Source organism: Empidonax traillii, unplaced genomic scaffold (assembly GCF_003031625.1).
Source record: "Empidonax traillii isolate 1590-97213 ecotype Southwest subspecies unplaced genomic scaffold, ASM303162v1 scaffold745:size721762, whole genome shotgun sequence".
Taxonomy (NCBI): Eukaryota; Metazoa; Chordata; class Aves; order Passeriformes; family Tyrannidae; genus Empidonax; species Empidonax traillii.
This window is the reverse complement of record NW_020955938.1, coordinates 16114-42018: the sequence shown is the minus strand read 5'-3', so window position 1 is coordinate 42018 and position 25905 is coordinate 16114. Positions and strand designations below refer to the sequence as shown.

The following is a 25905-nucleotide window of genomic DNA, read 5'->3' as shown; positions in this document are numbered from 1 at the left end:
TAAAAAAAAAAAAATAAAATCTTTCCTTAGCTGCTGACTAACCTTGAAAGCACAAAAATGAGCTTGCTGTTTCCCCTCATTTGAATTTCAAGTGAACTGGATGCCCACGTTTCTTTTTCTGCATCTGCCAAAATCTTTGCCTGATTCCTGTGTAGGGGCTGCTCAGGAGCTGAAGATTAGGATTTCTTTCTCCCAAATGCTCTGCTTGGCTTGGCTGACCCACCCCACATTCCCACAGGCAGAGAGGCCCTTTCCCAGCTGGAAGGGACGATGCCATCTACCCGTAGGAGTTGTTTCCTAGACCACCCCTGGCTGGAAGGGAGCTCATCCTTGGTGTGAGGGTTCTGCATTTCTGGGGTCGTGTTGTTTTGTTCCTGTCAAAAAGGTGACATACTGTTTAGCTTTCAGGACAGAGACTGATTCCTTTGGAAACGGCGAGCGTTCAGAAATAATCTGGTTGTGGCAAGGCCGAATGTTTTTGCATTAACGAGCTCTCCTTTGAAAATACATTGATCTGTCCTTTTTTATTTGCTTTCCCAGGTGTCTGTTGCTCAATACTAATTGGAAAAAAAAAAAAAATCTTATTTCTGATGTGAAACCATCCACATACTCAACAAATATACATTGAGCTAGAATAAACTATTTTAATAACTTATTTTTTAAATTAAATGCGAATGTAGCATCATCCTTTGCAGTCAGTTAAAGCAAACATAACCCCCAGCACATTTAGCACGTTAAAAAGAAGATTTTTGCTGTGTTCACCGTGTTGCACAGTAATTAAAAAGGAAACCAGCTAAGCCTTCAGAACCTGTCCCTTTCTACAGAATGGAATTCATGTCTGTTTAACTCTACTAGTAGGGCTGTGCTGTGATTATTATTTTTGAGGGGTAGAAATCCCCCACTGTTGCTTTTTTTTCTGTTGTGTGTGTGTGTTTGGGAAGGAGAGAACACACGACAGGAAGGGGGGGATTTGAACCACACTGCAGCTGTAAGTGGGTGCTGACACATCAGTGGGGGTTTCACACGTGGGTTGGTTTCCCCGTACCTGTGACCGAGCCAGGATTATGCTCTCGTGCCATCTCCTGGCAGATTGTCACCCTGCCTGCCTCCCTGCCCTGCCCTGCGTGTTTGTCCCACCCCGGGAGATCAGCGTGGAAGGCGGTGGGGCTGCAGCTGTCCCGTGTCTGGGTTTGTAAAAACAAACACCCTGCTTAGATGGGTGGATGGGCATTGTTTGGGCTGTTCCATGCCCAGTGCAGACAAACTGCTTTAGAATGTGGCCATTGCTGTGGAGAAACTGTTTGGCAGGAGTTCATTCGCGTGAGAGAAGAACCCTGGGCTGCACCCAGAGCCCTGAAAAGCGAACACTGGTTGTACAACTTGAAACTTCCCTGCTGACAGGTTATCGGTGAGATGTCATGGCATTCGGTAATGATCTGAAACAGTGAAAGATTGAGAGATACTTTGAAAAAAATATCTGCAGTGTAGCAATTCATAGTCACCCTGCCACCTTCTCCTTTCCATTCTTCCATCTTAGGCACCATCACCCATCTTATCATAGCATTTTGGGCTGAATTTTATGGACATTCAGTGTCACTAAAGACAGCAATGCCATGTCATCCACCTGTTTTCTTTTCTTTCTGTCCCTTGCCTTGTTTGGACTTCTCTTTGCCTCTGATGTTCTGATTGTGAAATGGATCCCGAGAGTGACCCAGCGAAATACCCTCCAACCCCCAACCCAAAAGCGAGCAGAAGTTGTTTAAATGTCCCTGCCAGGTAAATGCACTTCAAATGACACACACATCGCATCCAAGGAGTACCATTTAGGACTAATAATGTAAAATAAAATGCAGATAAAGTGTATAAAGCACTCAGAATTCCCCTGTGACTCTGGGACTCCACGTTTCGCCTCTTTGCAGGAGGGTTTTTATTTCTGCTGCTGCTCACTAAAAGATGATTCTCTTTTTCCTGAGTTCTGTATTATCTGTCTTCAGGCTACCTCTTGCGCTTTCTCTGTGGCACACCCTTCCACACTTCAGATTCCTTGACCAAATGCACTGGGGAGCTGTGAGTTTCAGTTTTATCATTTCCCTATTTGAGTTACATCATTTCCACAGCTGCAGATAAGCTACATCTTTGAGTGAGGAATGTCAGTGAAGAATGTTAGCCAAGTGCCTGGGAAGGATGCTGCCCTCAAGTCAGGTGATGGTACAGCATAAATAAAAGTATTTGTGTGGCACAAGGGCTGGCACAGTTCTGAATGTCTGGGAAATACGTAGATATGGACATGGGCTCAACTCTACTTCTGGCAAGGGCAGCCCCCTGTCCCCCTGTAATTATCTGACTTGCTGTCAGCTCTTTCCTGGCTCTTGTTTTTTCAGGTCTCTCTCTTCTCACTTGCCCTGCAGCTCAGGGTGCCTTCCTGCGACACAGACCTTTGTTACTCTCCCAGCCAGCCTTTTTCAGGCTCTTCCCTCTGAGATTCCTGTTAACCTCATCCTTTTCACCCACACAGAAGATGGTTTTGACACCCTGCTGTAAATTGAAGAGCGCCTCTTTGGAGAAGCAGTGCCACCTTGGCAGGCAAGAGTTCCAGCTCTTGTACTTGATTGTCTAATTAACCCTCCGTGGTAGGTTCATTTCAGTGCTAAATGTTTCCACCTGCAAAGTGTTTAATTTTGTATTAACCTGACAAATAGACTCAATACAAACACCCTGATGGGTAAATGTGTTTATTTTTGTTTCCCGATCAGGCTGTGATAATAGTGAACAATTGAAGAGACGTATTTGGAATGCTACAGGTCCTTTAAAAAAATCCCAAGCACTGAAAAAGCTGACCCCTGAATCGAAAGGTTTATTTTTCAAATGCAGTCCAAAATCAGTTAAAATTATAGCAATACATAGTTGCAGATATAAATGCAGATTTTTAAGCGTGTCTTCAAAACGTTTTCTTCTGGTTTTTTGCCTGAAACTGGATAGACAGATATTTTAACACGAAGCACCCTGTCTTTTTCTTTTCCACATAGGTGCATGGGAGAAATTCACAGGGAGTTTCTGCACCCTATAGCAATTAAATTACATGGATGTTCTGGCCACTTTTGCTGCCAGTACCTGTTTGCAGCATCTGTCTTTGGTGTCAGTGTGCCAGTGATTATGGGGGCTGCCTTGGGATCCTGCTGTGGAGCTGGTACATCTTTGTGTGTTCCTGAATCCGAGGCATCCTCAGAAAAACATTTTTAACTCCAATGCAGTATCTTCTGCGGGAAGGGGTGTGGGGGGAAAGGTTTTAAATCTGCTTTTGTTCTCCAGTTTCTGGTGTACTCTTAACTCAAAGGGACAGAAGCAAGACCATCTAGAACAGCCTGGGTTAAATAAAATAAGCTGATGAAGGTTACACGGGGCTGGCCAGGTGAAAATCGAAACACTGTGAGGCTGAACGTTTCTGACAGATTGCCAAGCAAAGACATTTAAACAAAATCTTTGAACAAAGAAAGACCTTTCAAAAGAATAAGGAGCGTTATTTTTTATTTCCCTCTTACTCCAACAAGGTAGAGAAATACAAGACAGAATATATTTTAGAAAAACTCCCTGTGGGGACAGTAACTTTCTAATTAGAGATTTGGTCTTGCATTTCATCTGGCCTGTTCCAGGGGCCCTGCACGCTGTGTTTTGGTAAAACTGGATGCCATTTGAAAGGCTGGCTTTGTCCCAGCAATGCCCATCCCATTATTGCCCTGTAGTGATGATAGTTGTAGTGAGAGTTCAGATGCATTTGTGTGAGCCAAATAGTGTGAGAGCAAGAAAAAAGTGCTTGAACTAGAAAACTTAGGCACAGACTTTAAAGCTTAGTGATGCTTGGCTTTAAAGCTGGGTTAGATTAAAAAAAGGGACCCTGTGAAACTTGAAGCTCAAAAAAAAAAAAAAAAAAAATCCTGCATGGCTGTGGCAGGTGCAGAGAGAGCATCTGAGGGCATATCTTCATGAAGCATTTAAACTGGAAGGAATTGCCAGAACATCCCAAAGGAAAAGGAGAGAAGTTGATGTGAAAACTTTGTGAAGCAAAAATCTGAACTGTCCAATACCTTTTCAGCAAACCATTGAAATAATTCCTGTTTTTCTGACAGTTCAGCGATAACAATTTGCATAGTTAAGACACCGTGCCCGTGGCTTTATTGCATTTTAGTGCAAGCACTTCAGCTGCAGAACAAAAGTAAAGCAGTTTGATATAATATGGATGTCTATTTGCACTCCTTTTAAGATAAACATTAGGCAATAACCATTTCTTTAGAGCCTGTGTATTGTTCATATGATTCTCTCTCTTGTATAACAGCTCATGTTCATCAACGTGATGCATTCTCGCCCGATTTTCCAGTTCTGTCTTTCGTTGAGGATATTCTTTTCTTTCTCTGATTGCTTGTTCTTCTTAGACCATTACTCTAGTTGATAGCTTCGGGTTATCACTGCATCCTATCTCCCTCTCCAATAAGCCTGTGATTGATACTAATCTTCCTCGTGGGACACGTTTATAGGATGCAGGATGGAAAAACCACTCTCTAAATCTTAGCTCTTTATACGTGCTGACAATTTGCAAGGTTGCACCTTACATTCACTTCGGGTGGCTTAGGGGAAAACATCAGCCCCTGCTAATCGTGCTTCCAAAATAAGAAGTGCACCCCCTGTACCAAAAGTTGCTTCGTTGTTCAGGCTCCTGGTGCTGCTGCTCGCCTGAATTTCATGTAACCAGAAATGGCTCGCTTTCTATGGGTGGTCAGTGTTCTGTAACCAAACTCATGCCTTTTCTTTTCAGTGAGAGAAGCCATATTTTAATTAATCTAATGGAAGCTCTTGACTAGCAGGCAGTCCCCTGAAAAAGAGTTAATGTGCCAGAAAACACTTCACACAAGCAGAAGACTCTTCATTGACTAATGTGCTTAACGGTACTTTCCCTAAGAAAATCATCCCAGTGAAAGCTTTATGGAGTGCATTTGTTTTGCTATTTATCTCTTTATAATATAGCCTCACGCTCTGAAATTTAATTAGATGTGTCCGAGGACCTTTTGAAAACAGGATTATTATATTTTTTTTAACTGCAGGTTTTTGCAGATGCCCATCAGCGTAGCGTCATGGCCAAAAGAATATAGCATTCCTTGGGGGAGTAAAACTCAGAGCTGCTGGGATCCCTGGTGTGATGAATGTGCTTGCTGAAGTTTGGCTGTTTCACTGTCTTATCAAATATCTGAAGGCAGAGTCCAGTTATGCAATTAACTCACAAGACTCAGTGGGAAATGAAGATGCTAATGTTTCTGCAGCATTTGCATATTCGAGCTCCACAGCCCAAGAAACAAAAGAGAAGTAATAAGAAATTCATCTGTTTTAATCTTTTATCTTTTCAAACAGACATGCATTTATCTTTATGAACAGACTCGCCATGCCCCTTTTTGAATTGCAAAGTTTTTTGCTGCAAACGCTTGTTATTTGGATTTGCATAAGGATTAACAGTGTTGGGCAAGTGGTATCTCCTAACCCTTTCTGTTTACTTGTGCGATATCAGTCGCTGGGATATAGTTTTCAAGGCAGTCAGTGCTTTTAGTTCAGTGGATAATGCAGTTTGTTTTCATGGCAAATTCTCTAACTCTCTCCAAAAGTCTAGTTCGACAATAATTATAAATATATTTGCTCAGGGGATTTTTTTTTTCCCCCCTCCCTCTTGGCCAGCTCTCTGTCCCTGCAGAAGGTGCTTGTAAGGGTTAAAGAATCAAAATTTATTAAACTTGGGGGGGGGAAATCTGAGCTGGCCTGCAGAGTGTAGAAATTAGGCTACACTCCTTATATAAACATATATGTGAAAATGTCATGGTCAAAGCAAAACAGTCTCTGAGATCAGAACGTGGCACCTTAAAATCAAAGCTCCCAGAGACTTCCAAAGGTTATTTACCCCCCCAGCAAGTTGAAGTTCAAAACTCTCTTTACACTTCAGGTGTGTTTCAGCCTTGGTTTTTTGCTCCAGCTTTTGATGCACAAAGGTGTTATCTGCAATATTCCAATAGACATCTGAGTGATTTTTACTGTTCAGAGAAGACTGGTTTGATAACATCATTTCATAGATGGGACTTGAAAAACAGCAAACTCTTTGTGCTTGTACGTGATTTTTTTTTTTTTTTCATTTTTGATTTATTTCATATTATTGTGACAGCACTGTTCCACCATCAGTGTATTACAAAGCAGAAATAATCAAGGAACTTGCATTATTTTCACAAGAACTTGTCTCCCAGAGTCCTTGCATTGTGGGAATCACCTCTGAAGTGCACAGCTGCACTTCACTAATGAGACAGCTTGAGCTGCATTGACTTACAGAGCAGAAGTTACTTGGCTAATGTGAAGCCTCAGGGTTTCTATTCTGCTTTCAGGTGGTTGTTGGGAATTTCTCAGAGAAAAGCAGATTTGGCCTTACATTTTTTTATTGTTTCAGGGGAAAATATTAAGGAAGGAGGCAAACAAATATTGTTTTTATTGGTAGCTTGCTGATGAGAGATGGACGTAGTGGCACGAGAAGCTTTACTCCTGGAGCAGTGCTGATGACAGGCACCCACAAGAGCTGGAGCAGTTTGTGCTGTGCCAGCAACGGGCTGGGCATGGCTGGAGCCTCCTGCAGGGGTTGGGGTGGCTGCTGGGATTGGGGGATTGTCCTCAGAGCTTCTGGGAGAGGAGCACTGGGAAGGAGCAGCCAGCCCAGTGGAGCAGTGGTTCCAAACCAGCAGCTTGTGAGGAAACCTCAGAGCTGCTCAAAGCCACAAGAAAGTAAAAGAGTTGAAGCTGCCAGGACAAAATCCTGTATTACTGGCCAAGATTTAAATATTTAGTGTTGTTGCTGGTGGTTGATGACCCAGCAATCAGGAACAGGCCATATGTAACAAATTGCATTGAACGTGGGGTGAATTGGGGGTTCATTAACACGTAGGAAATGCTGATTCAGTTCCTTGCACAGGGCAGGGAACGTAAAAAGCCAATCCAAAGGTAACACACACACAGAGTGTCACAAGCTGTGCTCAGGCCAGGCACGATGGGCACCAGGGAGGGGAGCCCTCAAACTCCTGGCCCTGCAATCACCTGCTTTGTAACAGGCAGAGAAAGCTGGGCTGCTCTCCAATGAGGTCACTTCTCCTGAAGCAGGAAGACTGTTTATAAACACAGAGTTCATGTGTCCCTTTTTCAACCATTCATTTAGCCTTAGAGTGAATTAATTCAGCCGTACAGTGAATTAATTCAGTTGCAGGCGGAAACAGATTTGCTTTCCTGTGCATCAGTCTTTATTTGTACCACTGCTCTTGCTGTCTCAGTCGGTTTGGGAGCTGTTGATTCAGGTAGTTAACACAGAGAGGAGCTGCCCCAGAGCTTCTCCTTCCAGCTCAGACAGAAGAAGGTGTGCTGGCTGTCCATGTGCTGCAGAGGTGTTGCAGTGCAAGGGAAACCTTTTGCACTTCCAGTCTCAAATGCTCAGTTAAAGGTCATCCATCAAAACCCGAGTTTGGGTATGCTTTAACCTTTCTAGGTCTCTCTTGCTCTCTCCCCCAACTTTGAAGTCATCTGTAATATTTCCAGATGGATCCATGAGGAGTGCTCGTGTTCATGAACTGACAGGTGGTCTCTTTAGCTGAACTCAGTAATGAGCTGTTCTTCTCTCCAGGTCTTTTTTTCTTGTTTTGGTTTGGGGTTTGGGTTTGTGTTTTTTTGTTTTTTTTTTTTTTTTTTTTTTTTTTTTTTTTTTTTTTTTTTTTTTTTTTTTTTTTTTTTTTTTTTTTTTTTTTTTTTTTTTTTTTTTTTTTTTTTTTTTTTTTTTTTTTTTTTTTTTTTTTTTTTTTTTTTTTTTTTTTTTTTTTTTTTTTTTTTTTTTTTTTTTTTTTGCTTGTTTGTTTGGTTGGGTTGGTTTGGTTGTTGTTGTTGGACAGGTCATCAAGATGAAATACTCTATTTTATTTATAGAAAGGAAACTTTTATACTGCTGATAATGGGGTGATCTGAACCCAGGGGTCTTGAAAAGTAGGTCATTAAATAGTATAGGAAAAAACAGGTTTTCCAGTGTTCCTGATTTTACTGGAGGGAATTGTCTTGTTTTCTAAATCTTCTAAATCAAACGACTTCTATAAGGCCAAAAAAAAAAAAATTTTATTTGATTTCATCACAGAGAAAATAATTATATCTGAGAGTAACATGTTTTGAATCAGGAATTCAATTGATTGATTCAATTGATCCTTTTCAAGCACTTGAGCACTAAAGTGTCTGAAAATAACATTTTTCTATCATTGGGCAACGCAGATTTTTAAAGTCAATAACAGTGCAAATTGCCTCAAATTGGAAAATGCAGAAACAACTGTGGCATTGGTTTTTTTTGGGTTCTGTTTGTCTGTTTGTTGGTATTAACCAAGTCAGGCGTACGTGAAAGAGCAGCCAAGCACTTCCTGGGCTATAATCTATGGAAGTGAAAGCTTCCTTCCAGAGGAGTCAGCTTGGCCTGTGGCACTTGGAGCAGTTGCCCTGGTTTCTTGTGGCCACTAACGTGCTGTTATGGGGTTTATCCATAACAAAATATTCACCTGTTCCCTTTATTCCCTTGGGATAGCCCGTCTGTCTTGGAAAAGCACCAGCTGATTTTGCCATCTCCTGGGGCTCCTGCACTGTGAGCTTGCTGTAACCTCTGTTCCCCCTCTCTCTGTGTGAGTCTTGAGCTGACTGGAACTGAGAGCTGATTTTGGGCAGTTGTTTTGGCCAGTGCTTGGCTCGTTCCCTGTCTGAGGGTGCACATGAACTGTGGCTGCTGATTGGCAGTGGGTACAATTAAATGTCAGCAGCTTTCACATGCATGGCATGTTACACTTCAAGGTACCTAATGCAGGTACTGTAAAACTCACCTACCTCTCACCCTGTGTCCCTTCTCTGGGTATTTTGAAGCCAGGCTCCAGAAATACACCTCGTATGCTGTTGGTTTGCCTTTCTTTTTTTTTTCCCCCAGTTTGCTTTTTTTTTTTCCAAAATATCACTGTAATAATTACTGTAACAGAGCGCTTTCTGTGGAGTTGATGTTCTTCTGGCTTAATGGCCCCTGGTTATTCTCAGGCCATCAGCTTTTCCCAGCTGGTCATCAGTCCCAGAGAACTGCCTCGTGCCTGCCTTATTATTGCTTAAATACATGACATTTGTGGTGCCACTGCTGCCTCCCAACACTAGAGGTATTACACCCTATAGCTTCCCTCCCCCCCCCCTCGTTTTCAGTATTGTCAAGGCATTATAAACAGCTGGTGTGAGAACGTTGTGGCTGTTGGCTGTGAATCCCTCTGACAGTTTTGAGGTGCGAGTTTTGTGGCTGAAAGAATCTGACTGAAAATGGCTCGCCTGGAGCAGCTGCAGGGGCTCAGCCCCCCATGCATCAGTCAAGAAGTAGTTAGGCAGTACCTGAATGCCTCACCTAAAGGGACTTCTCACCAGAAGGAACGTCTTTCAAACAAGATCTGGGACAGATGTTCTGGGAGGTGTTAATGTTTATTCTGTTGGCTCAGCCCCCCCCCCCCCCCCTCCCCAAGTTTCCCCCTTGTTTCCCAACAACTGATGGATTCTGTGGCAGACTTTTAAAAAAGAAACAGCTCAGTAGGCCAGAAACCAGCAGAGATTGTGTAGGTGAAAATGCCTTGCTATGAGGGTATTCAGACCTATGTGAGTCAACACTGGTGCTGACTACATTTCCTTTAACCTCATTAGCACTTCATCTTGCTTTCCCAAGCATGGTGGTGGAGCAGCCAGTTCACCGTAGAGCCTTTGGCTAGGTAATTCATCAAAGTGGCAGGTGAAAGCTTAAAGGAAAATGCATGTAAATACTGCATTAGGAACCTGGGCTCACAAAGGCATGAACAGTTTCTACCCATATCATTAGCTCTGGATTGTAGTCCTTAGATGTGAAAGAAAAGGGACCTTGCTGATTGGGGGAGATGGAGATACAAGACTTGCCGGTTGTATCTTTGCACAGATTGTATAATTCAGTTATTTTCTCTTCAACTGAAAAGCACTATCATTCATTAGCTCTTCTCATTTTAAAATAATAAAAAAAAAAAATCTCAGACTGCAGTAGTAACCAACCACTTATTACTTCAAAAATTAAACATAAGTTAATACAGTAAAACACTCCCATCAAATTCTAGGGGCCAAAGCATTTTCAAACAGGGGACAGAGACGATGTCAAACCTCGGTTATGTGTCCTTATCAGCTTGAGAGTTTTCAGCTGTGCCTCCCTGCAGACTGAGGTAGTCATTTGATGCCTGTGGTTGATAGTAAGGGTGATTATGTGCCACCATAACTTCTCACTGCTAATAAACCTACCAGGTTTATGCCTGGAGATGCGCTGGCTGTGTTTAGGTTGCTCTTCAGAGCCAGTGGATCTGTCCCCTCCTCAGCACACCAGAGGATCAGGCCAGTGCCACAGTGCAGGAGACAACTGCAGGTGGTGTGTCTGAATTCAAACAAGCCTGTTCTTCACCAGGAAGGTACTGGGATGATGCCATCCTTCGGGGTGGAGGATGAAAAGAAAAATCTGATGGACACCCTTAGGGAAGAAGATCAGTAGATCAAAATGACTGAGCAAGTGCAGTTGAGTTTCTATGCCTGCTTTGGTTTTGGGGTTTTTTTTTGTGGTGGGGTTTTTTGTTTGGTTGGTTTTGGGAGGTGGTGGGTGGGTTTGTGTGTTGGTTTTTGTTGTTGTTTTTCAGAGAAACTGTCAGATACACACCAAGTGCAAGATACTGTTTCATGTGCCACCAAGGCACAACTTCAGACAGTCTTTATTTACCTCACATTTCATTGTACTCTTGTTAGAAAGTAGCGCTTTGGGGATATTGTTAACCCTTTGCCCCTTTTTAGTTCTCATGCTGAGCAGTAGGCAGTGACATACTCCTCTAATTGCTACCTATATCAGTGGCTTACTCTAGTAATATGATTTATCATGCATTTTCATTTTCATGAGAGCTTGTTTTACTGTCCTCCTTCCATGAGGTCAGCACTCAGCGAGCAGGCACCTCCTGTTCCATTTTACTGTGTAACTTTTGAGCGTGACCTGACAAGCTGGAGGAAGTTCAGTGCACTAACTCACTGCCATGCCAAATGTACACAGACAGTAATGACCAGCTCTGAGTGTGGGAGCATAAAGGAGGTGGCACAAGAGCACTGCAGTGGTTATGGGGCCAACCTGCAAATACCGTGGAAGGACTGGGCCGATGTGTCACTCTCTTCCCTGAGCACAGTGTCCTGACCCCAGGGTTGAAAAGCTATTCACACATGAACTTAGGAGGTCTTGGGGTTGATTATTTCCTGAAAAAAAGTGGAAGAGTAAAAAAAAATACTCCAATTGTAGCTTGTTTCTGGCAAGTGGAAGAAGTACAGCCCTAAGCAGCTGGGAACAGCACAGAAGCTGTTGTCATTTCTGTGTAGACAGTGGAAAGGAGGATTTACACAATGGGCTCAGCTCCACAGAGGAACATTAAAGGCTAATACACCTCCACCACATTTTCCCCACCTACAAAACGTGCAGGTAAAGCATCCCCAGCTAGTTGGGAGGGCTGCTGGGAGAGATTTACGTAAATTCCCTAGCGATTTTCGCTGTAAAATACGCCAGTTTTGTGTAAAGCTGAAAAAAGGAAGATGCCAGCAGCTAACGCTGAGGTTGGTGTGTCTTTGCAGCCGTTGAAGATGCACTGCAGGAGCTGTGCCTTGGTGACCAGCTCCGGGCACCTGCTGGGGGGCAGGCAGGGGGACAGGATCGACGAGACCGAGTGCGTCATCCGCATGAACGACGCGCCCACCCGGGGCTACGGCAGGGACGTCGGCAACAGGACGAGCCTTCGGGTCATCGCCCACTCCAGCATCCAGAGGATCCTGCGGAACCGCAACGAGCTCCTCAACACGAGCCACGGCGCCGTGTTCATCTTCTGGGGGCCGAGCAGCTACATGCGGCGGGACGGGAAGGGCCTGGTGTACAACAACCTGCAGCTCATCAACCAGATCCTGCCCCAGCTGAAAGCCTACATGATCTCCCGCCACAAGATGCTCCAGTTCGACGACCTGTTCAAGCGGGAAACCGGGAAGGACAGGTGAGAACCGAAGTGGATCCGGCTGGGGGGGGGATGTTACACGGGGTACAGTAATATAGTTTACACGTAACCGTTTCAGAGCTGCTCAGGGGGACAGGCACGCCCGTTAAATCCTCTGCCTCGTGAGTTGTAAATGCGGTACGGCGTGTCAGATAGGATCACTGGTAACGTGAGTTAAAAAACAGGCATCGAAATGATTTATGTGGAGAGTTGCCTCACCAGCTCAGAGTACCAGAATCTGGCGGTGGTGTTTGTACAGCCAAGGAGGCAGGGGCTGTTTAAATCTCACTTCGGGGTAATCTACCTTAAAGTTTTTTCACCGATTCTGAAAAATTAAAATGGATAGGTTATGTTTTCTCATAGAGGGAATTGCCACCATTGAGTGAATTATAATAGCTGTTTATTGAATTTAAGCATTCTCGGAACATTGCGGCTGTAAAGCTTCGTGTAAAACAAATAAACATTAGTCATACATTAGGTGCTTCAGAACAGTTCATCTTATGTTTGCAACTGGAAAATGGAAAGTTATTGTGATAGTTACATCTTTATGAGACTGTTTATGAGACTTGTAGGCTGATCTTCAAATCAAATTTTTAGTAAGTGACCCAGTGCAGGACTTGAGTATTTTCACATACAATGTTTGAAAATGGGCATTCAAACCAAGCACCTCCCAGCAAGAAGGACATTTATTTTTAATGAACTTCTATTTTTTTTTTTTACTTATTAAATATGCTGCTGTAAAAATGGAAAACGGGGTCCCCACTTAGGTACAAATGAAGTGGTAGGTATATTGTGCAATAACTCGTGATGAGATTTTTCTAGCTTACAAATACAACACGTAGACACCAGAGCTTGAAACGGGGCCTCAATCCTCTTGTGGACAGGGGAAGACTCAAGAGCACAGAATTAATTTTCTGGGCTACACAAAAAAGGCAGAACCAGTGTCAGAGAAAACTGTTTTATCATTTGCTTGGCATTTGCTGCCTTGGTCGCACCCCACGTGGCTGCTTGCGAGCTCTGCTCGGTTACAGTGGATCACAGGATGGATCTGAGTTTGTGATGGACTTGCCCTCACGCTGGAGCACAGAGCAGCGTAGTTTCTTACCAGTCAAGGTCCTTTTCTCTTCATCCTCAAACTGGTGTGCATGGGTCTCTGCCAGGACAAAAGGGAAGAGAGAGGGGAGGCACCCTGCCACTTCTGATGTGTTTCAGTCTTTTCCAGAGTACAGTCAAGTGAGAAGGTGAATTAAGGATTGAACCCTTCAAGAAAAGTGTAAAGGGTCATCTTTGGTATTTACAAAGGCATGAAAGCCAACAAAGCTGTAATTGCACTGTAAGACAAGGAATCCTTGCCTGGATTGGGCTTTCAGTGCAGGATGTCGTGCAGTCCCCGGTTCTGGGGGACAATTCACCTCCCCTGCTTCAGCCTGGCCAGTTCTGCCATGGGGATCCAGGGTCCTGTCCCCTTCCCTGACACTGCCAGGGTCCCGTTCTTACTCTGACACGTGCTGTGCAATTTTCAGGCAAGCTGCTCTTTCTGGTTCTGCATCAGCCACCCAGAGCCAGAGGCCTTGTAGTGAATTTGTGATCAAAGCACTTCTTCCTCTGCACAGGCACCAACCAGACTTGGCTCCTCAAGTATTCTCAAGGCGTTTGAGCCGTTAATGACACTGTAACAAGTTCAGACCGGACTCGGTGGTGGGCACCCTGAATTCCCAGGGTGAGTCAAGGGCGCTCAGATGCCAGCGAAATTCAGCCTGGGGAACGGGCCCTGTTGATTTTAATAAACTTCAGGCTCCGCTGTGTGTGAGCCGCTCCTGTAGAGGGCACAGACAGCACCCTTGAAGGACTAAGAAGATTAAAACGGGAGATGAAAATAAATGAATAAGCAGCCCAGAAGAGAGGGAAGATGAAAAGGGAACAAGGATAGGAAGGAATTCGTAAGGGGAGAAAAATTTACGTGGCTGTGGGGGCTGGAGCAGAACGTTTTGCAGCCTGGAACGCTGCTGTTCCCTGGGAGGTTTCTGCTGAGCCCTTGGCATTAGTGCCTACAAAAAAACAAAGGAGGGGGAGAGAGAAGCATGATTGCGAGGTTGCAACAATCAGACTATTCATTTCTGTCTTGGAAAAAAAAGATGAGAAAAAAATAAAAAAAGGTAATTGGACGTATTGTGCTTTTCGGGGAAAAAAAGCTGATTTTGAAATGAAGAGAAGCCTTCAGAAAACGTTGCCAGTTAAATAGTGTGGTGAAAGACAAAGGCTGCAGAGTGATATACTTGGCATTATAAAGTAACTATACTTGAAAATAACTTTATAATTGAATAAGGGTACATTAAGAAAATATGATTCAGAACCAATATTCTAGTAATTAGATAAAAGAAGCATAAATGAAATAACTGCAGGAAGAGTATTTCCATAGAGATTATAAATGAGATTTTGGCGGAGCAGAAAGGCCTTTAATTGTAATTTAGTGTGCACTACAGAATTATCAGCGCTGTGTGTTAGTTCATCATATAAAAGAATATCTGATAATTTCCCCTAATAAGCACATGACAGTTCTTCATATTCTTTCATTACAGCTGATTAGGTATAAAAGCAGTACTCTTTTGTTGGACTCTTCTCAGATCTTTTATGAAAAGGCAAGACACTACAACCCCATTTCTGTGTTGCTGTCCTAGGGACACGGTATTTAAAGAGGCCAGAGTGGCCCTTGAATAAATTTTTAAATCTTTATTTGATTGTTTAGCTTTTAAGCTCGTTTATTTATATTCAATTATTCTCCTGTTTATCGAAAACACTAAATTACAGTGTGTAAGTAAAAAAGGAAAACTAACCCAAGGGACAGCTTAGCTGGGTTGCCTGACTTTGTGCAGAGCCTTTGGTCATGGTCCAGCTACACTTGCTCCCTGGGTTTTGGAATGTAAGGTGTTAAGCACCTGGAACAGCGGCCTTGTGCAAGCTCCAGAGTACTCTCAGCCTGAGCACGTTCCTGAATTACCCAGTGATTCACAGAAGCAAGTTTTGCAAGCTTTTCCCCGCTCTTCCCTTTCCTAATAGTTTTGAGCCGAAAATCCTTATTTACTGGTTTGTGTTGTTGCAGTGCCTGAAGGTCTGTGCTCAGCTCGTGCCCCAGCTGTGACAAACTGCACCACCACCCCCAACCTCCAGACTTTCAGAGTCAGAAAATAAATAAGGCCCTGTAATTGGAAATAACAAGATGCTTAAAACACGTCATTCTCCAAATGCCAGCTTGGCCTGGCAGTCTGTGTGTCAGGAGCAGTAAAAATGTGTGTTTTGGGAGAGCACACATCACCAGGCGACCCACAAAGGACAGGACAAATAAACGAGGCTCATCCTTCAGGCATACTTGGTGAAAGAATTCCCTTTTGTTTAGCAGTGTCTTTCGAGCAGCCAGCACTGACACCACCACTGGGTTTTTCTCTTTGCAGCAGTCTTAATTCCCTGAGGAAATGGGAAACTCGGTACAAGGCGTTCCTCAATCTGACAGTGCTCTGAACATCTCCCTCCTCCTGCCCTGTAGGTGACCTACTTGGAAGCAGCTTGTTGTGCGTTAGCTTGGGAAGCTGCGTGGTGGCTCTTTTCGCCCGAATGAGATGTCAGTGATTGCTGGCACTTGCCTGCAGTGGTTTTTTTGTGGTCTCAGGTCCCTCCTTCCAGGACTGTTCCACACCGTGCTGTCGCTGGGTAAACTGTAAAAGGTGGCTTTGGAACTCGGGTCAGAACCTGGGATTCCCAGGTGGCTTCTCCAGAGGGAACCTCACGTTTTCTGCTGTGCTTCTTTTTTTTTTTTTTGGTGGGGGTGATGTCCCGAAATTTCCCAGGTATCAGGCAGGCACAGGTGTGGGGGAAGGGGGGTTGATGAAGGTTCCATATTAATCCCATCTGACACAGCGCCCACGCCTTCCAGGAGCCTGCCCTTGCTCCCACACTGCCTCAGCTTCAGCAGGAGATGAAGGGAGAGCCAGGCACTGTGACAGGCTGTCAGCAGGAATCTGAGCCCTTTTGGGGCTGCAGATAACACAAGCTTGAACTTCTTCCTGCGGGACATTTCTAGCTGAGTGAGTGAGGAGCCATTAGGGAGACCTGGCTGTCTTCTTCTTTAACAGTATTTGAAAGGAGACCTTTGAACTCCCTTTTCTCTGGAGCAAATACCCTCCTTTATGTGCCTGCATGTCTAAGAGAGGTGCCAGCCCCTAACCATGCCCTTATGACACCTTTAAGACGTGCTCCTCACCGGCATTTCCTTGATCCTTCCATTCCGACACGGCCAGCCCTCCCCCAGCACAGAGCCAAGTGCAGGAACTTAAACCCAGGACTGGGAATTCCAGTCAGTGCACGTGCCAGGCAACCAGAAACCACCACAGGACCCAGCTCTTACACACCAAACGAGCAAATGAGGGGAAGAGGAAACATTGCTGCTGCCTTTTTTTTGCAGAGAAGAACCTGTGACACAGCAAAACCGAAACACCACTTGCAAATCCAAAATTACACGGAGGTATCTCCAGTTTTGTGTAGATAATGCTGGGATCAGTTGAGCTTCTTTGAAAGCCATCTCCCAGCCTGCAGAGAAGGCCAGGGGAGGGGCTGCCTTTGAGGGCTCCCTGGCAGTGCTCTGTCATTTCTTATCAAAGGTAGGGATGGCACTCGGGGCAGGCAGAGGGGTAGCTCCCAGGATGAAGGTTGGTTTCCCAGGATGAAGGTTGGTTTCCCAGGATGAAGGTTGGTTTCCCAGGATGAAGGTTAGTTTCCCAGGATGAAGGTTGGTTTCCCAGGATGAAGGTTGGTTTCCCAGGCTGGCTGTGGGGGCAAAGGCAAAGCTGCAGCCCAATAAGCTTCCTGCTTCATCTCCCCGTGATGGATCTTCCTAAGCACTTACTGCGCAAGCTCCATTAAGTGATTACAGATGTGTACAGATTGCTAGCAGTAGAATATAAATAAATACAGTGCATGAAGTTTCAGTTGCCTGAAGTAAATTTACCAAAAGGTCAGCTAAATATTAACATTGTTGTGCCCCAAAATTAATTACTGCCAGGGCGGTTTCTGCCTGAAAACAGATTAGGCCACTGGCAGGAGACACCAAGCAAAAACCATTAAAATATGAACGAGCAAAGCAGTCGTGGTTGCCCAGGTTCCATGGCCTTTCATGAGAGTGAGGAATAAAAATGCTGTTTCAAGAAAAAAAAAACAAATAAATAAATAAATAAGTCTGGAGAATTATTTGTCAGCCTAGACACTTAATTCTGTTTTTGCTTTCAGGAAGATATCCAACACTTGGCTCAGCACGGGCTGGTTCACGATGGCTATCGCGTTAGAGCTCTGTGACAGGATAAATGTTTATGGCATGGTGCCACCGGATTTCTGCAGGTAGGATCTTTGTTTTGGAACCATTATTGGCCCACAAAGTTAATGTTACGGATAAAAATCTGAATCTTTTCATCTTTTTTTTTTTTTTTTTCTCTGCAACATGTCTTCAATCCTCCTAAAGCAATTCATTAAGATGTCCCACAATCTCATTCCGAAAACAACAAAAGGAGTTTAATTATGTTATGGAAAATATTAAAAAATTTTGTTTGTAGTGTGGGAGAATTAATCCGTCTTGTTGGTTTTTTTCAGTCTCTGAATATTTATCAGCTAAAAAGTAATGCAATAATTGGCATGAAATTAATCTGAAGAAAGAAGTACTGGAAAACATGACTTTTAATTTGTTTTTCAAGTTCCCCCCAAATTAATAGAGGAACGGCATCCTCACAGTGACTAGTTTCTAAATTGAGCTTTCTGTGCAGCAGAAATGGAGATTGTTGTATCTTTGTCCCACGAATCATAATTTTACAGTAAACTAAATAATCCCCACCAAACGTCTCTCCCAGAACGTGGACACACAGAGGATCAGTCCCGTCATTAATTGCCCATTTGGGCCACAAGTGGGAGAAGGAGCACACAAATTGGCCAACTCCAGGGGCCAGGTTAGTGCATCTGTCAAAGAACAGGACGTCTTTGACTCAGGACTGCTTTGACTTTCCTCTGAGAAAAGTCCTCCTGACTGACTTAAAAGGATCAGTCAGGAATCTGCGTTTGTCCTGGGCACATCCCTGAAGAAATCACGGCATAAAATGTCAACAAAGAACTCCACTTTGTGAGAATTTTCTGCAAATTATAACAAAAGAGCGATGATAAATGCTGGGATGTACTGCCAGACTTCATCATGAATCCTCCAAGGAAAATAACAAACCAGATAGATCAGATATGCCAGACAACACAAATACCTTCCCCAGCACAGCATCTCACTTCCCCTGTCATTTTGGTTGGCCAAGACATATATTACTTCAGTTTATGCAGGTCTGTCCTACTCCAGGAATGGCTGTATTCCAGTGGTACATGGAAGTAATAATTAATAAACTGATGATCTAAAAATGCAGAAGAACAGCATTTCACTGCAAAATAATGCACAGTCCTGACTTTTCAGCCAAAGTCAGGATAATTTAGATACATATACATCTTAAAAAAAACCAAAACCAAAAAAACAAACAAAAAAACACAACAAAAAAACACCAAACAAACAAAAAACCCCCACACCGAACAAAAAAATGAACAAAAAAACCATTAAACCCAAACAGTTTTTAAGAGAGGCTAAAAACGTCCCTGAGGCCATATGAATGGCTTTCATGGAATTGGTACACTGAAATCCAATGGATATAATGTTAAATTATAACCCAGGAAAGGCTGTAAATTAATCCTGCCTCTGGTGTAATAGTGCTTACAGCCCACATTAAAAGAAAAAAAAAAATCTTGACATAAAGGTTCGCTCACCTGGTCGTAAAAAGGAGAAAGGTCATTTCTTAATCAAAATATTATGAAGTGTCTTCACTTCAGCTTGATTCCCCAGGTGATGAAGGGGAAAACTGTAGTTGCCAGGCCTGGAAGAAGCTGTCCATGAAGACCCGTGAAAGGAGTGTCTTGCTATAAATACAGTTAACCTTCTTAGTTTGCTCTTCAGCTACTCTTTAAGAAGTTAAACAGCGCCTCTTTGCAAGGAAATAGGAAAACAGAACAGAACAAAAAGAAATAAATACACTGTAATTGTAATAACTCTGTAATGTGTGTGTTGTGAGAGGGTGTGGGTACCCTAGTCGCTGTGCAACTAAAGAATCGTTAAGATTAAAAAAAAAAAAAAAAAAACAACAACCAAAAAAATCTTATTTCTATTCAGAGTTAACATCACCAGATTTGAAATTTCAGCAGATTCTTTTTTAAGCATTAATTTGTGGAGTAAGTAACAAGTGTGGCGCTCGCTGTGGTGGAACTAAATTAGTGCCACATCTGTAACGTGAAGGACACCTCAAAGGTACCGTGAATGATACACTGTTGATTCTGCTACAAATTATTAGCTTAAGATCATTAACCAAATTGCTTTGCACCCGTGCAGGAAAAATAGTCTAGTGAAGGAGTCTGGAGCAGAGAGTAAAAAGATTTGTCATTATTAATGGCAACAAGGTGTTTTAGATTAATTCCTATTTGCTTTCACTGGACACTGAGTTTCAGAGCAGAACTGGAATTGGGGTCCTGATTATTAGAAATTTTTAGTAGTTTACAGCAAAACTATAAGATATTTCAAACCCCCTTACTTTGCTACAGATTTATGCTGTAGTAAGAGTTAAAGGCTTGATATTGCACCTCTCACTCTTTGGTCACAAGACAAACAAGCCACCTTGCTGTATTTTTTCCAGTGCCCAGGGATCCCATCCTAGCATTCACTGGAGCAAACTGAGCACCCCAGGTGGGAAACCTTTCCCTCTCTGAGCTCCCTTTGGCAGCCTGAACTGGGACATCGAGGATTTTTCCTCTCGCCTCCCTACACCCCCCTGACAGTGGTGCACAGATATCATCACCACAGTCCCTGAAGTGTGTGTGAGATAGTCCTGCCCTTTGGTCCGATATGCTTCACCTCATTACCTTAGAAACAAAATGCATAAATGGTTTGGAAAACTCGGCTAATAGTGGAAGTCAGGGAAATGGGACCCTGGGAATAGAAGGCAAAAAAATTACCCGGAAATCTCCATAGTCCTGGCACAGCACCTCGCCCATCACTCAGCACAGTAATGACACTTTATTCACCCTTCAAAATATGAATTATTTTACAGAGTGAGCGAGTGCCTGTAGTTTTAGGGGGTTGATTTAAAATGGCACTTTATTTCTAAAGGAAGAGGTTGACCGGAATGTGATGCGGCGTGGCCTGGTTTTCCTGCCTTGTTTCTTTGGAGGCAAACAGTGTTCGCTGTGCCTTCAGCTCTGGCTGGGGGTGGATACCATCTGTGGGAAAATGTGCACTCAAGTGGCAAACAGCAGCTGACTGACACGGGTACAAGCACTGACACGGGTGCTGTGCTGGCAGGCTGCCAGGAAGGAAGTGGAGGATATTTCACAGAGGAACTTCCCCAGATTCCTCCCAGCTGTGATATTAATATGCATGCAGAGCCTGACAAAACACTGATTAATGTCCAGTATCAGTCAGTGATAAAACAGCATCTGTTTTAATGTTAATAAATGAGTTGGCAAGCAATTTCCTTATAGAAATTACTCATGCATTTCATCTGCTGGTGCCACGAGCTAATTGCAGAGTTAGAAGATAACACGGCACAGTTAATTTGGGTTATGGTGTAGTTACTCAAGCCACAGTTCAAATCCAAAGTTTACCAGCATGCAACCTCGGGGAATCCAAGAACCCTCGAGAACCCAAGAGTAAAATCCACCTTCCAGAGCAGGAACAGTCTAAATGAGAGGCAGAGACCTATTTGTTTAGCAGTTCTTAACGAAAATAAATCATGTGAAAATGCATCCTTTTAGATTTACAGTAACCACACAAATTGTTCATTTAAGTAAGTGACAATAAGAAGAGGTCCAGTGTATCAAAAAAAGTGAAAAAATGGATTGAAGATTGACCTCTAATAGTTGTAGCTTAAAAGTATTAAATTTCTATCTGAAGGGTAGTTTTTAAATTACAAATATGTTTTCTGTAGGTAAGGTAATGAAGGATTTTGTTTCGCTCTTCTGTATTCCGGTGAGAATATATTTAATAAGCTTAGAATCCATCTTATTCTAGAAATGTAATTTTATTGTTATTCTGTTGTTGTAAGATTGATCACCGTGTTGGGTTGCAAGGAAGCCTGATGGATGGAATTAAAACGTTAATCTAAGGCACAAATGGGAAGCAGCAGCAATATCATACATTACCTCTGCACACACAGTATGGATAATGGCAAAATAAGAAAAATTAAGAGAATTGCTTAGGTGACAGAATTACAAGTAAAAATAATGACCAGGACAGAACACTGACAGACTGTGGGTGCATTCAATTGAAAGTGAGCTTAAATATTAGCTCTTCAAAATGGAAATAATCAACTGTGTATTAGAGCTGACAGCCTGGAATCTGCAGGAGATTTCTTGCTCTGTACTAGGCTCCTCTTTGGCTCAGGCTTTAACACAGAGCAGCTCCAAGGCTTCACTAAATGCTGATATTTGGATTAACTTCTCTGCCACAACAAAATACTTGGTAGCAACTGTGGAGAGCGGTGCAGTTGGGTTATTCTCTCTGGAACAGCTTTGCTCTCTTTGAATTCATGACAGAGAGGGTTGTGGGAGTTCCTGTCAGGCCAAAAAGCCGTGCCCAGAGGAAAGAAAACATACTGGGTACAGTTTAATATAGAGATTAAAACAAAAGGAGAATTAATCACTCTGGCTTATTATAATACACGTGTGCCTTTTACAGACTGCAACATCAAAACACTGAGGTTAGAATGCTAAAATGAACTTTATCCTAAGTACCTAATTGGTCTTTGGTGTATCCTGGGTGTCGCCTCGTGAGTTCTCGCCTCCTGCCGGGTAATGCAAACAGGTTCCCAAGGTCAGAAGGAGACTGGGGGTGAACCATTTCAATTTTAGATCAGGCACTATTGTAAAATTAAAAAAAAAAAAAAAAAAGAACCCATTTGTGCATCAGCTGTTCTGCTTCCAAACCCAGCAGAAGAGCAGACCATGTATCGCTGACCTGGCACGCAGATGCACGCGCTGAAGGTGTGCACTTGGCACAGATAACCACCTCCCCTCTGCCTTCTTCCCTTTCTTCCCCCCAGCTCAGTAAATACCTCTGCAAGACCTTTTACAAACCACAGCCTAGGCAGATAGAAATCTCTTTTAAGCAGTTTGCTTCAAATTTCGTGTGCAGTGACGCAGCCCCTGCAGCACTCTCCCTTGTTCCTGAGCTGCTGCTGCCCTGCGTTTAACTGGGAGGGGAGGATTAAAGGAGAGCAGCAGAAAGAGCAAAGAAAACACCTCTGCCCCGTTCTCATGTATTAAATATGCAAGAAAAATACAGCTGCCTACAAATTTGGTTTAACGGGGGGAGAAAAAGTGGATTTGAGCCCATCAGTTTATATTAAAGATAGCATCTTTTCAATCAGCGAAAAAGAACATCTTGGGTTTCCACCTGTTTTCTTTTTTTTCCCCACAGGGATCCTAACCATCTCTCAGTACCTTACCACTATTACGAGCCTCTGGGACCCGACGAGTGCACGATGTACCTCTCCCACGAGCGGGGCCGCAAGGGGAGCCACCACCGGTTCATCACGGAGAAACGCGTCTTCGAGAGCTGGGCACGGACATTCGACATCCACTTCTTCCAGCCAGACTGGAAACCAGAGCCACGCGCTGGGAACCGCCCCCAGGCCAAACCCCTGGTGTGAAAGGGGAGGTTATCAACGCACAGTCACAGTCACCTTCTGTGCCAGCCTTTGGAGCTCCTGGGGCAGCACTGCAGCCCGGGGGGACAGGGGGAACAGGGTCTGCAGTCGGGATGGAGGAGCAGCACGTACCAAGAGTTACTTTCTGTGGAACTGCGTTATTAGCCCACTCCGTGGCCCTTTTTGGGCCACCTGACACCCCCACCCCCCCCCACTCCCCGTGTGTGTAAAACGTGATTTGTGAAAAACGCCTCGAGTGTCGTTACCGGATGGTTAATTCATTACGGCTTTTCTAAAAGTGCAATGCCACTGAAAAATTTTCATAGTGAAAACTTAACAGTATTTATTTAACGGAGGTTTTTATGCGAACTAGGCCGGTATTTTTCTAATTCACAGTTACGTGGTTGTTTATCTTTCATAATCTTTCAAATGCAAAATTAATACTGCTGATGGTTTTGAAAGGCCTAGCTTTTTATTTATAAAATTTGTTTGGAATATATAATTCTATATAGCATGTAATGAATATTTGATCAGGAAATGTTGCATTCCTTCTAAAAATGTTGGGCTTCGTTCCAGCCTAAAGCCTTTAATGGCAAGAGTGGTCCCATGTGCAGCAGATCCAGCTCACTTTACATCCTGGCATCTCATGTTAATACGAAAACGGTAGTGAAAATTCTGTTTGATATTAATGTGCATTTGCTGCTGTGCCATCAAGCTGCTGTTTTTTAAATAGGGGTGGGAGGAAGGAGGGCAAACAAAATTTATCAAAGAAAAAAACACCCCAAACCCCCACTGGCTGCAGCAGCGAGCTTCTCAGCGAAGACACCAGGCTGAGGCCGGAGGGATTGTGTTCTGGTTTGTCACTCGTTCTCCTGCAGGAGGCTGACAGGGACCCTCCTGAGGCAACAGACTACAAACCAGGCCACAACTGCTTGAAACAACACGAGACCCAATTTCTGGAATGAAGAAGTTAAACCCACCAGGTACTGCAGTACCAGCCATACTTGCCAGAAAGGTCACAGCACTGCACCTGCAAAAATCTCTGCCTTGCACAGTCCCAAGATCAGAGATTCTGGATCACACCGAAGCTGGGATGCTAAAAGAGTTCCCACGAGTACATAGTGGTCCTCTTGAAAAGAGCAAAGTTAAACTTGGCATTTTTTTTTTCCATGAACTTACCTGTATGTGCATGGCGAGTCCCTGCGAGCCAAGGGGAAGGACAGTGCTGGTGCTGTGCGTGGAACCTCTCAGTGGGAATTACTGGGTTACATTTGGCTGGTGAATAAAGAAGATTTCAGTTACAGCATTATTTTCCCTTTTTTGCTTCACAAGTCTCAAACCTCCTAATTTCTTCCAAGTAATGAGTAACTATTGCATGAAGCATACCTCAGGTGATGGAAGGTGTCTCTCACTAGAGAAATGTGAAAGCTGGAACAAAGATACTACCTTTAAACATCTAAATCCGAGAAGCTGAACCCCAGAGCTGATCCGTAGAACTGGGACCAAACTCACTATCGTCATTTAAACCCCCTTTGAACCCGTGGTCTTCCTCTTTCCAAAACTGAATAGCAATAGCTGCAGCTGCCTGGCAGACACCCTGATCCTCTGGGAACAAAGTGAACTCTCCTGTCAGGGGCTAAACAAGAGCCACTGTCCTGCTGCAGCCCTCCCCCTGTATCAAAAAGTACGGAACTATAACCTGTTTTGCCTTAAAAGCTTTATTTGGGTGTTCTTCCTGGCACACACCGCTCAGCATACAAACAGTGCTTTTAACCTGCCTCTCGTCAGCCGGTGTTCAACTCTCCCTCTTTCACTGACGGTGTTTTATTCCTTCCACTTGACTTCACTGCGTTCTGCAGAAACCAGAGTGGATTCTGAACTGATGGTAATTTGAACATCCCTTTCAGCGTGTGTGCTGGGGCATGTATCCAGCAGATGTTGCTCCAATTGATGGAACCTGTCAAACTGATTTACAGATCGTTTCTAATGTGACTGGCAAGAGATGGTACAGATCACAGTAGGTCCTCTGATGCTGCCATCCTTGTTTTATTAGTGATATGGTAATAAAAAGATCTTGTCATTCTAAACTAGAGCTCTTAGTTCTTCCATTACTTGAGGGCTGCAGGATGTGTATGTTTAGTTATGTTATTATTCAGTATAAACATGGGGACTTGCCAGTCTCCACTGTGTTCCACATGCTTGTTTCCTGCCTGCAAGACCAGTCAGTGTCAAATAGATCAGGTGAAGCTTTAAGAGTATAAAGAAACATGGGATGAAGTGACACTAAAACTTGTAACACAGTGAAGCTAAGGATTGTAACTTACTCCTTGTTCAGTTTCTGTTAATAACTGGTTTTCCTACCCACATACACATCCAGTCTTTCAAACAAAACAAACCCAAACTCACTTTACTCTCATCAACCTTCCGTGAAGTTTCAGCAAGGTCCCCCATCTAATTACAAAAAGTATGAAGGAGCATCTTCTATGAGTAAGTCACAGCTGTATATATAGAAAGGAACTTGATGAAGCCAAGGGGACAGCGAGTTTGGAAGAGATCACACAGATGTATATGGAACATAAATCAAGTCCAAAAAGCACAAGTTGTAAGAGTGCAAAAGAAATGTAAATAACTGTTAAAGTGCTGCAATTTCAATAAACAAATCACTGATCTGTTTCTCTATAAAAGCACAAATCTTTGAACTGCAGGATTCCCTGCTGCATTTCGGCCTGAAGTAAGGCTTTATGGCCTAGTTATAAACCGAACAGATTAATGACAGAAAACGCCGTCAGCCCGGGGATGAGTCGTGCAAAGCAGGCATTGCTGCCATTCTCTGCTTTCTGCTGTCACCTCACGCTCCCCTCTGTCATTTGATCGACCTGCAGCGCATCTTTTCACATACTAAAAGCTGTTGCTTGCAAAACAGACACCAGCAGCTTTCAGGGGTGTGTTGCTGTCGTTCTGAACCCCCCACGTACCTTTGGGCTGTCGTCGGAGCTGCTTTTCATCCCGAGGAGCCAAAGTTC

General features: G+C 43.6%; 1 protein-coding gene across 2 annotated transcripts in view; it reads left to right on the top strand.

The window, feature by feature from the left end:
- The window catches only part of ST6GALNAC5 (ST6 N-acetylgalactosaminide alpha-2,6-sialyltransferase 5), a 70642-nt gene extending 47652 nt beyond the window's left edge, over positions 1-22990 (top strand). For both annotated transcript variants that reach the window (XM_027900673.1, XM_027900674.1), the window contains exons 3-5: positions 11719-12128; positions 17406-17513; positions 22654-22990. In XM_027900673.1, the coding sequence (XP_027756474.1) occupies positions 11719-12128; positions 17406-17513; positions 22654-22885 (750 nt within the window). In that variant the 3' untranslated portion in view covers positions 22886-22990. The remainder of the gene's footprint in view (positions 1-11718; positions 12129-17405; positions 17514-22653) is intronic.
- Positions 22991-25905: the final 2915 nt, after the last annotated feature.